The sequence below is a fragment of the Thamnophis elegans genome, chromosome 4 (genome assembly GCF_009769535.1).
Source record: "Thamnophis elegans isolate rThaEle1 chromosome 4, rThaEle1.pri, whole genome shotgun sequence".
Lineage (NCBI taxonomy): Eukaryota > Metazoa > Chordata > Lepidosauria > Squamata > Colubridae > Thamnophis > Thamnophis elegans.
In genome coordinates, this window is record NC_045544.1 from 114,706,847 (window position 1) to 114,719,188 (window position 12,342).

Sequence of the window (12,342 nt, forward strand, 5' to 3'; positions counted from 1 at the left end):
ATATATTTTATTGTCCTTATTACTATAACTACAGTACGTGCCTCCATTCAGCTTCAATAGGCTGAGGAAGAACAGCCGAAAGCTGAGTTTCTTACCGTCCCTTTGAGCATGCTAGCATAGGCATTGGCTAGCAGTTTAGCCAATTATCGTTAAGGAACGGAGGAACCGACCAATAGGAAATAGAAGGAGCTAAGGCGCGCGCGGGAGCAAATTCGAACGGCGGCAGTCAGTGTCTGAAGTCGATCGGAGTCTTCTCACGGTGGGATATATTTTTTCTCTCCCCTCGCCGCTCTCTCCTGACTGAGGTAAGGTACGGAGGGACGATCAAGAGATCGGCTTTTTAGGTATCGGGGAAAGGGAGACGGGAATTGGAACAAACGAAACGGGCAGGGAAGAGAAATGCTGAGAATGACTTCGGAGTATGTGCTTCCTTGTCGATATGTTTCCATACGGCTTGCAAGGCGATCGGGGCTGCAAGAAATCCGGATGATCGCTAGGTGGGAACAAAGAACCGCTCTGCCATTTTGTGGCCGTCCGGATTTTTTTTTGCAGCCCTAAAAAATCTACTTGGAAAAAGTGAGACGAGATCTCGGGAGTTCTGAAGCCCGGTCAGAAACCAGATCGCGGATGTCGTAAAATTTCCTTCACGTTCCTTGCATTTTCCCTCGTCGCTTTGATTTTGCTTCCTAGAAAAAGTCAGGAAAGGAAATTTCGGTCAAATTTTTCAGTAAGCCAACCTCTCTGCCTAAAAAAATGAGGCTGTGAGGTGGAGGGGGGAATGTAGGCTGCACAGAGGCATAGGAAGGGTGGTGAATGATCTCTTGAAGTCCTAAATTTGGCCCTAAGCACCTCTCAACTGCCATCTTATTTTCCATTTATTCTGCAGCGTGAGATGAATATACACTCAACTGTGATTTTGTTTACTATATAAGTAGTAGGTATGGTGAGTGGGTAGTACCCTGGAAAAAATAAGATTTTCTAAGGGTTTTCATGAGAATTCTGATTTCTTGTTCCTTCTCACCCAGCAATGCCTTTAGATGTTTTGGATTCCATCTGCTCCCTCTGTCCTCAGCCACAGCTATGGCAGCTAGGAAATATAGTGTTGTTGTCCAAGGTTCAAAATACTCATGGAGTAATGCCTTCTTACTGGTTCTCAAAACTTACAGACAGATGTCATATTCAAACCTATCTTGAATGTTTAAAGTCAGTGCTCTGCCAAAAAGTTAGAGTTCAACATATATTGAATGGAACATATATTGAATATCTATAATGTTTGAAGTTTTTTCTTTGGAATTAGATTATTGGTTTATTTAATGATACTGGCGTCTCCCTAGACATTTTTCACCATCTGTAGCAATGCCAGAGATTAAAGCTGAAATCTTGTACTTGCAGAGCAGGTGTTTACCATCAAAATTTGTTTTGGCATGCCTATATTTAACTAAGTATATTGAAACAGCTATTAGAAGTGATGAATACACTAAATTAACTGCTACTCTGTAGGTGAAGGCAGTATAAATTGGCATAAGAAAAAGGCAAGCAAGAACAAGTGAGAAAATCAGACTCTTGTGCCAGCTTTGTTAATTTTAAATCTCCTAATGAAAAACTGCACTTTCTAAAGCATACATTTGTAATTTACAGGCTCATTACTCAAATTATGGCAGCTGTTACTCCAAGAAAAAGAAAACGCTGTTATAATAGGTGAGTTTTAAAATCCAGTTATAAGAATACTGTATTTTTACTTATTTTATTTATATTTACTATAATCAATCCTCATCGATTAACACAATATAAATGAAAATAATTTAAAATATCCACAAGAGGCATAAAAGCTAAATAATAAAACAACTCAAAGATAAAATAATTCAAAAATAGAAGCAGACATAACTGAATCTGTTTGAATGCCTTCTGGAACACTTCCGTTTTTCATCTTCCTTAATGCCCACCTGAACAGGAGAAGCTAGAAGTTTCCAGAGAAACCCTTGAACTTCTTGTTACTACTAGAAGTATTTTAAATAAACTTTATATATGTGTGTGTATGTGTGTCAATTTATTTTGGAAACCTACAAATCAGAATTGTATATGAAGTCATCTTCTGTTAAGTACATAAAGTACATTAAACTGATAGATTCTTCCTCATATTTAATATTTAAATGTCCAAATTAAGACAAGAATTGAGCTAAATTTACATTTCCTGTTTAAAGGAACAATGCTCATAACACCCAGTGAAGTTTTTTTAATTCAAATTCAGTTTTAAAAAAAGATTACATTCAATAGAAGTTTTATTTTAATGTCATAAATTCTAAACTTTTTAAGTAACAAGTAATATTTTAAAGCTATAATACAGTATTGTTGCTGAATTAGTTCTGAGATAGGTAAAGAGTAAATGTGTTATTTTTGTAGTTTACAGCTGGTAAATGAGACTCCAGCGAAAAAGTTGAGGATGGAATTCACTGAAGAAGCATCTCCAACAAAAAAACCTTCTAGTTTCCAAGATAAAAAAACCCAGAACTTGCTTGAAAGGTCAACCAGCTTGGAGAACCTTAGTACTTCACCATTGCAGAGAGCAGATGCACCAAAAGTAAAATCAAATGCATTCCCAGAGAGAACATCTCCAGTGTCAGGCACTATATATAATTCCACTGTGCCAATCAATTCCTTTTACAGTAAAGTAAATACATTTCAAAGCATACTGGAAAGAAAACAAGCAAAAGAATGTCATATAAATTCCAGAAATGATTATGCAAATTTACCTATTGCTAACAATACAGAAGTGATACAGGCCAAGATTCAACCTTTTAAAACTTCCAAACGCTCAGCTGTTTCCAAGCAAGCCAAGACCTTATCAAGAAATACTAAAAAAGCTAAAATAGAAATGACTGTACCTAAGCCTAAGGGGAAGGAGAATAAAAAGTATGTGGTAGAAAAGAAAATTGAAGGTTCTTCTAAAGTTCTAACCATGAAGTTCAAACCTATGTTAAAACTCCAGGTAGGGGCAGCATTTTTTGCCACTGGAAAGAGGGGGAATAGTGACTCTAAGAAGGTGTTTTCTCCACGAAGGTCCCTCCAATTTATTAATAATACCACAGAAACTAAGAAGCAGGACAATCTTCTCACAAATACCAACATGCACTTATCTTCTGAAAGCAAAGCAGCTAAAACTGGCAGGGAAGAAAATCAAGCGGACGTATCCCCAAAAGAAAATCTTGACATTGAGGATAAGAAGACCCTGGCATGTAATAAAAATCATATTAAGGACCCTCTGGACGATATGAAATCATTACCAAATCCTAGACTTCTTCAAATTCCTCACTCTGGTTCTTTGGAGTCCCCAGCTCAGAAAGAAACTGATGTTGGGAAAGAGGTATGCATAATTTATGAACATTAGTAATTTGTCTAGTAAGTTTGATTGAAAAGAGATTAAATTCCTTAATTTGGTGACTTTGATTTATAGACGTGCATGTTCTGTCAAATTAGCATAAAGATAGGGTTTGTCTCTTGAAGACCCTTGAAGGTTATAATGTGGATAAACACTGATTTATTTGGAAAGACCTCATAATTTGTAGTTTTAACAAATATCTCATTCTATTAAGAATTTCAGAGTGTTTTTAAAGATCCCACAGTCCTGCCCAATCTCCACCCCATCTTTATGCTAATTTGACAGAACATGCAGGACTACAAAGCAAAAATTTCATATCTTTATTTTTAACACTATGTGCTTTTAGTTTAAGATGCAGCCAAACTTGGTTAATAAAATCAGGAATAATAAAATACAATTAACAAAAACTATGTTATATCTGACTGAAAAACATTCATTTATCTGAGCTATGGAAAATTAATCAGAATATTAAAGTTGAATAGATATCAGTTAGGTTAAACCTAGTATCACCATATGTAAGGTATAGCAAGTTTAGAAATCCTGTGTTCTCCGTGTACAGAATCTATTTTAAGGTCATATGAAATATTTCTAAGGGCCTTTAAACTGATAATTCACCCTAAAGATACTTTCAAAAGTAATTATCTCACTAAGCCTCGGTGGCACAGTGGTTAGGGTACAGTACTGCAGGCTACTTCTGTTGGCTGCCTGCAATTTTGCAGTTCAAATCTCAACAGGCTCAAGGTTGACTCAGCTTTCCATCCTTCTGAGGTGGGTAAAATGTGGACCCAAATTGTTGAAGGCAATAGGCTGACTCTAAACCGCTTAGAGAGGGCTGTAAAGCGGTATATAAGTCTGGACTAGAGCAATATCTAAAACAATGGCTTCACTCATGTTCCTTTGAGCTCTTACATATTGTATCCATCACTATTAAGAATATTTGAAGATGCCCTCTTGTTAAATGAGTTAATTGTTATTTTTTGTTACTAAACAATATTAGCTGGCTTCTCAGAGAAGCTGGAATAAACAGAGGACTGTTTACTCTGTAAAATTAGCAGATAGAGATTTTTATTCAGCAGCATCCCATTCATGATCAAGCCATGAATTCTTTTCTATTGGAAGCCATGAATTTTAAAAGATGATCTTTTCAAACAGACATGACTTTACTTCCTTTCAGCCACCCGACTTTCATGGTTGATTGTTAGATTTTATCAGGATAATAGGAGATTAGGAAAATACTACTTGCCTTAGGTAGGTTTGTCTAGTCCTTTTAAGCATTAAGTAAGTAAGGAAATAATCTTTCTCTGAACATTCTTTGTTCCTCCCTCATAGGAAAAGCCATTAATCAAGTCAGCCACTTTAATCTATTAACTAGTCATAACCTCTCGGTAACCATAATATGAATGTATTTCATGTTTTTCTTTATTAACAATGGATTTTCAGTATTAGGATATAAATTTGTACTTATCTATACTCTTACGTTTCTATGGGGCTGCTTTATTCTGTGGGATATTATATCTTGTACAATAACAAAAAATTGTCAGAAAGAGTTCATACATGTTGAACTTGAACGGAGATGCTGCTTTCCAGTTGTGAAAAAAATGCAAGAGATGTCTTTATATTACCAATTAATCTCTCCCAAAGCTTTCTCTATCCAAGAAAGGTAAAAACAAAAGATCTTATTTTCCAGATACTTTATTCCAGAAGTGACCATTTGGTTTTGAGTTATTTTAATTTGCTAATTCCTCAATAAGCATATAAAAATGGCCTTTAATTATGCAGCAAAGGACACAGAACAACATATTCCAAATCAGTTGGGTAATTTTCTCTCTCCTGTTTATTTCAAAAGTTGTAAGATATTTTTCATAAATCCAAGCAGCAAAATCTGACCAGCTCTGCCCCATAAGATAATCCCTTCCCCCACCCACTGTTTCTCTTCATCAACCAGAAATCCTTTCCAGTATTCCAAAATTAAGCTGTACCTTATAGTAAGTTTTATTCATTTCATTTTATTGTCCAGAGTTCCTCTTTGCAGGAGATGGGCAGTTGATAAGTAGATAAATAAGTAAAAAACAAGTTCAATGCTCATCCTGTTGCACTTGTACAGATGTGTAAAGGGTATATTTTTAGCCATAATCCTCTTTTCCTTTGTTGTGCCAAAACATTGTATTGCTACATTTGTATTATTTTTCTGGTTTCCTTGCCAAATCCTATCGATGCTTCATTGGTGAATCAGTTCTTGAACTCCTTGCCTTTCCCACTATTCTTTGTACCTACTTTTTGTCTTTCTCCCATTGAATTGAATGGTGTGATATCTCCAGTAAATTAATTCTTTAAAATTTCTGTGTAGCTGCTAATTATAATTATTGAATAAAACATGATCATTTAATTGTCTTTTTTGACATTTGCCTCATTAATAATTTAATATGTTGTACTGTTTATTCATTATAGTTTAATTTTACACTTCCAGAACATATATTTTCATAATCTGTCGGGCTCAAGGTCCCAATAGAATTGGCACCGAGGGAACACTTCAGTTTGTATAAAAAACATTTTGTTTTTTTACAGGTTTTGGAGGAAAACTCAAAGAAACCGTCTGACAGTACAAACAAATATAAAGTTACCTCTTCCAGTAAGTTATTTATAGGTGATTATAATCTCCCATTGTTTACCAATTGGCTTCCAGGTGCATTTCATGATGCCAATTGCCACCTTTAGGGTCCGAGACATACATCAGGTTATCTGAGAGATCATATTCTCCCAATTTGATCAGACAGAAGAAAGTCAGCTCTTTCCAGGTCTTGTATATTATCTGGTGTGACCTTGGGAATGGGTATTTTTAGCCATTGCCTTCAGACCTTGATATCCCTTTGGCATGAAGGCCTGGTTTCCTTCACTCCTAAATTTCAGGAGGGTAGTTGATATTTACGTGCTCCATCTAGAGCTTGTTATAAGTGATAGTTGAAATCTAACAGGCTTATGACTTTTGATGGTCAAGCTATCTTGATCCTCAAAAATAGCTTAAGTTCTTCCTTTTGAGATCTGGAGCACGGTGTTATGAATAATGCAAATGGGTGGATATAAATTTTATTTTATAATAAAATAAATTATTTTTTTCCCAAATATCATTTTTGGCAGACCATGTCCATTCTTTGTTCAGAACATTTTCCAGCAACAAAAAAAGGTATGTCAGTTCTGTAATATTCTCAGTAATTATATAATGCAGAGGAAGAATTTCCTATGGAGGTAAGTCCTTTCAGCAAATGTTTGAAGTTATGACAGCGCTGAACAAGTAGTACTTTTGTGGTCTTTGAAATTTTGGCTGTTGCAGCATTCCCACAATCACATGACTGGCCCACACTTAGAATGGTTGCAATGTCTTGCAGTAACATGCTCGCCATTTGTGACTTTCCTTGCCAGCTTCCCATAAGCAAAGTCCACGGGAAAGCTGGCAGGAAAAGTTCCAAGCCTTGCTGTTGTTTTCGCCTGAGGATCCAGTTATGGAATATATGAGATCCCACTTGCAGCATGTTGCCCTCCTGCATTCTATAGCGCACACCTGCCTGGTCATGCTTATACCACACTACAGTACCTTCCCGGATTGTGTAGCAGCCCCTGCCCTTTGCAGCCTTGCTTGTGCTACATACAGTAGCAGCCACTTGCCTGCCACCAGCTTGCTTGCAAGCCACTTGGGATATGTAGCTTCCTGCTGACTTCCCCATTGACTTTGCTTATGGGAAGCCAGCAGGAAATGATCCTTATTAAATGACCTTAAATACTTACTTAACAATGGCAATGGGGACTGGCAGGATTGCCATCACCAGGTGATGCCATCATGTGACAAGGCACTTACGAACACATTAACAATGAAAATTACTATTAAGTAAGGACTACTTGTATTCGAACTGAAGATATAGAAGAATTGTCCTATTATTCAGGTTTACAGTCATTGAATTGAGCAAGTAAGCAATCTGTTATTTTCCTGTTACATTTCCTATTACATTTGGATACTGATTCTTATTAGCCTAGGCAGCATTGGCCAATATCAAGGGGTGACAGTTGTAGTCTAAAATAGTGCAAGTTCTAGAGGGACTGATTTCTTAAATATAAATGTCCATGTTGCAACATTCAAAATTAACATGGCTTCTGCTGGGAGAAAATTTGTTGACTTCTTGGCCTTATAGCCCTAATATTAGTCTTAAGAAATGAAACATCTATATATTTATGAATCTTTATTGGTAAGATGCAAATACTATATCTTTGTTTCAGCCTACAGACTCTTCCAGATGAACAACATGTAGAATTGAGTCCAGTAAGGCAGAATTCTCCCTCCAAACTAAAAATCAACAAGAAGACAAAAGTACTGGCCAAAGGCTTGAAGGATCAAATGATCATTGTGAGTATAGTTCTTGCAACCACAATGCTGGTAGACGTGCCATGTTTTGTTTCTGAATGTACATTTTAAAGTACTCATTGGTCTCTCCTAATGTCCTAGAATGGACAGTATGACATGTTAATCCACTCTCTGCTTTTACAGGATGCTGGTCAAAAACATATTGGTGCCACCATCTGCAAATCATGTGGCATGGTTTATTCAGTTGCCAGCCCAGAGGATGAAGCACATCATGTCCAGTATCATCAAAGATTTATGGAGGGAATAAAATACACAGTAAGACTGAATTTAGATATACCCTGGAGTCTGTTCTTTTTTTAAAAATTTATTCTTAGCTAAATTTATTCATCTAAATCTGTTTTCCATATTCCTTTTGCCCTTTTTGGTAGAGCTGGAAGAATGAGCAAGTAGTTGCAGAATTCTGGGATGGAAAAATTATATTGATTCTACAAAATGATCCAAAATATGTCATCAAAAAGGTGCCGCACTAGAGTTTTTCTAACCTTGTTCCTATTTTTTTTGTCTCAAAGTTATTTATCAGTTTCAGGGTTGTTCCATAATTCTTACATTTTGAGGGGGAAACAAATGCATACAGTACTCCCAAATGTTAAATAACTTCCAGCCCAAGTTAAATGTTTAAGAAATTACCAAAGGAAATATTTCCCATTTTCTAATAATTTCTGGAATTATCTTTTATTACTAAATATGTTGCATGGTCTTAATTTTTGAAAAGTGATAAATAAAAGAGCTTGTGTTCAGTTTTTAGGAGCAACTTTCCAGCCACCTATTTTTGGTGTTAACATAATATCCAGTGCTTACTACTTCCCCAAAATCTTGGTGGCCAAATAGAATTCCAGCAAAAAATGCACTTTTTATAATTCTATAACTTATTGTTGCTAGAAATGTTGACACTGTCGACACCAATCTGATTAGCTAACTAAATTACTGTGTGTTTCTTCTTTTTATATAGGCTGATGACATACGCAAACTTGTAGATAATGAACTTGGTTTTAAACATGTGGTACAGACAGATCCATCACAGACTAAAACATACTTGTTTGTATCCAATGAAAAAAAGATAGTTGGTTGCTTAATTGCCGAGCCAGTCAGACAGGTAAGCAATTTTACTGTTGAATGAAAAATCTATGGTTGAAAGAAATACATTTGTTCTGAAACAGATGGGCAAGCCCAGAATTGTTAATATAGTGTTGACCCAGTTCAGTGGTTTGAATCAGATCCTTTTAAATTGTTTTTATTTAAAACATAACCCTTATTTAAAATAAAATTTTACAACATGAAATAAAAATGTGTTAATTATTTCAAATAAGAAACAGTATGGCTTGAATATTTAAACTTGATTTGTAAAGTGTTTATATCTACAATACCTACACACACACACACACACACAAAATGGAAATTTAAGGTGATGTATCTACAGTGGCTTTTATGATCTTATGAACAGTAATGATGTATTAAAACATTTGATACTGTTTTCAAGAAATTGAACTACCGTATTTTTCAGAGTATAAGACGCACCTTTTTCCTCAAAAGAGGCTGAAAATCTGGGTGCGTCTTATACACCAAATACAGCATTTTTTCCTCCTGAAGCCCTGCCCCTTCACCAAAATGGCCGTGCATAACCTTATGGAGGCTTTCAGAGAGCTCGGGGTGGGTCATTTTTTGCCCCCAGCAGCACTCTATAAGCCTCCATAATGCCATGCATGCAATTTTTTTGATGAAAAGCGGGCCCGCTTTTGCTTGTTTTTGCCCCTCCCCCCTCTCCAGGAACACTGCAAGCCCCCCAAGGCTATTCATGCCTCTTTTTTTAAAAAACAAAATTGGGCCCGTTTTTGTGAAAAACTGGTCGTTTTTGGGAAGTTTGCAGAGTGCAAAAACTTTTTTTTTCCTTTTTGGAAAGCTCTTTAATTGATTGATGATAATTACATAGATCAAGTGTTGTGCCAGCAGAAACAAAGTCTTAAGTGATGCAGATTGTCAGCTATTTCCTTCTCCAGCACATGTATAAATATACCTGGAAGCATCTATCTACTCTCTCCCTACCTACCTGTTGTATTTCTCTCCCTCTATCTACCTACGTACCTATCTACCTACTCTCTCTCCCTACCTACCTACTGTATTTCTCTATTTCCCTATCCCTTTATGTACCTACCTACTCTCTCTCTCTCCCTATCTACCTACTTATTTCTTTCTCTCCCTCTATCTACCTACCTACTTTTTTTTTAATTTGCCTTCTCAAAATCTTGGTGCATCTTATACTCCAGTGCATTTTATACTCTGAAAAATACGGTACCTAACATCTGGTAGAGGATGTCTTATTGGGCAAAGCTTTACTGCTTTTAATTTTTGGATTCTAACAATTAGTCCAGGAAAAAATAAAAGACCAACAGAATAACAGTTAGAAGGGAAATTGGAGGGCTTCTAATCCAATCCCCTGCTAAAGCAGGAAACCCAGTAACATTTCAGACAAATAGTTGTCCAATCTCTTCTTAAAAACCTCCAGTGTTGGGGCACCCACAACTTCTGGAGGCAAGTTCATCTACTGATTAATTGTTCTGTCAGAAAATTTCTCCTTAGTTCTAGGTTGATTCTCTCTTTGATTAGTTTCCATCTATTGCTACTTGTCCTGCCTTCAGATGCTTTGGAAAATAGTCATCTCCTTAAGTCCAAAATAATGTTTTTTTCTTTAAGAGATGGCTGCAGTTTTTACAGAGTTAGGATACTTGGGTATATGCAGCCCAACATGCGCTGTATCAAATTTGGGAGGCAAATATATATTTTAAAGCCTGGTAAACCATCCTTTAATATCTATTAGGTACTGTTTAAATAGATCACCCTTCTTTTTGTGTAGGCTTTCCGAGTGCTTTCAGAGCCTATAACAGAGGAGTCCCCTACTAAAAACAGCCTAGAGCATCAGCGTGCTTGGTGTTGCTCAACCAAGCCAGAAAAGGTCTACTGTGGGATTAGCCGAATCTGGGTGTTCAGCCTGATGCGGAGAAAGCACATTGCCAGCCGTTTGGTGGATGTGATGAGGTAAGGAAGTAGTGCTGGGTCCGGTCTGAAGATTTTGTAACACAGAAAATATGACACAACAGTCTTATTTTCAGATACAGTCCTCGAAGTGAGCCCAAAATTTCTGTTACCAAGTGGGACATTTGTTAAGTGAATTTTGTCCCATTTTATGATATGTCTTGCCCCACTTGTACAGTGAATCACTGCAGCTAAGTGAATCTGGCTTCCCCATTAATTTTGCTTGCCAGAAGGTTGCAAAAAGTCACTGCAACTATCATAAATATGAACCAGTTGCCATCTAAATTCTGAACATATGACCACAGTCATAAAGTGTGAAAAACGGTCATGTCACTCTTTCCAGTGCCATTGTAACTTTGAAAGGTCAGTAAATGAACTGTTGTAACTTGAAGACAACTTTTATTTCTTTTATGAATGTTGTAATACCCTGTTTCACCGAAAATAAGACCTCCCCAGATAATAAGCCCAATTGGGCTTTTGAGCGCATGCGCTAAAATAAGCCCTCCCCAAAAATATTGCAACACAGCAGCAGCTATGGGGTGAACCTGCTCTCCACCTGCTGCACCTCAGAAATAATAAGACAAGACCTCCCCGAAAATAAGGCCAAGTGCTTATTTTGGGAAACACAGTAATTAATTTAAACTTTTATTAAATATAAAAAACCTAGATAACTACAAAAGGACAATTATATTCTTAATCTGCTTTGATGCTTTGATTTTTTCTTCCAGGCAAACATTTTTATTTGGCTGTTACCTAAGCACCAATGAAATTGCCTTTTCAGATCCAACACCAGATGGAAAGTTATTTGCAGCAAAATATTGCAAAGTACCCAACTTCCTTGTTTATAATTTCATTAGTTAAGATTAATTTATACAACTACAAAGTAAATGAACCCATCTCTTTCAGCAAGTTATTATATAAAATGTGGTCAGTGCTGTTATTGCATTGTTTTCTGCTTTAATGTGTTAATTTAAATTCGAGTTAGTATTTGATATGTAAATTGTTTTTAAAAAGTTAATTCTGAAAATTAAATTCTGAAATTTATTGTAACATCTAGAAGGGGTGAAAAAAGAATGACTACTCTAGATCTTTATTGGTACAGCCTTCGGTATATTCTAGCAAACATACTCAATTTCTTGCAGACTGATGACTGTTTTAGTAAAAAATAATACCTCAGTGCTGAAACTGAATAAGCAGGGGTGGAAAATGTGTTAAGCTACATGTTCCCAAGCTAATTTCCAGCACTTTTTACCAATGATTATACCAACTATGGTATACATCTGGAAGTTGTAATTTTTATGGAGGAAATAAAGAGTAGGAGGTAATGTAATGCTGCTGTGAACTAATATTTTAAAATTATTTTGCACCTGTTCATGGAAGCACATTGCTGAAACTAGCTTTGAAAGTGTTGGAGATGACTGCAGGATGGAACTGCAATTCTTGCACTAAACATTGTTGAACCAAGTTTGTTCAAATAAATATTTTTCTCTATTAATCATTCTTTGGTATGTCAATATCTACAATAGTG

At 36.2% G+C, this 12,342-nt stretch overlaps 1 protein-coding gene across 1 annotated transcript; it reads left to right on the plus strand.

The window, feature by feature from the left end:
- The first annotated feature begins 214 nt into the window (after positions 1-214).
- ESCO2 (establishment of sister chromatid cohesion N-acetyltransferase 2) lies at positions 215-12,309 on the plus strand. The gene is made up of 11 exons (XM_032217123.1): positions 215-305; positions 1,639-1,698; positions 2,401-3,361; positions 5,942-6,005; positions 6,512-6,557; positions 7,643-7,769; positions 7,911-8,042; positions 8,156-8,245; positions 8,737-8,880; positions 10,636-10,817; positions 11,543-12,309. The coding sequence occupies exons 2-11, from the start codon at positions 1,655-1,657 to the stop codon at positions 11,673-11,675; spliced, it is 1,923 nt and encodes a 640-aa protein (XP_032073014.1). The 5' UTR covers positions 215-305; positions 1,639-1,654; the 3' UTR covers positions 11,676-12,309.
- The last annotated feature ends 33 nt before the right edge of the window (positions 12,310-12,342 follow it).

What these genes read in the sequence shown, in the direction of transcription:
- ESCO2 (XM_032217123.1), top strand. Translation starts at nt 1,655, where the DNA reads ATGGCAGCTGTTACTCCAAGAAAAAGAAAACGCTGTTATAATAG. An exon ending in AAACTGATGTTGGGAAAGAG is followed by an intron (nt 3,362 to 5,941) that starts GTATGCATAATT and finishes GTTTTTTTACAG; the next exon opens with GTTTTGGAGGAAAACTCAAA. An exon ending in TTGCCGAGCCAGTCAGACAG is followed by an intron (nt 8,881 to 10,635) that starts GTAAGCAATTTT and finishes CTTTTTGTGTAG; the next exon opens with GCTTTCCGAGTGCTTTCAGA.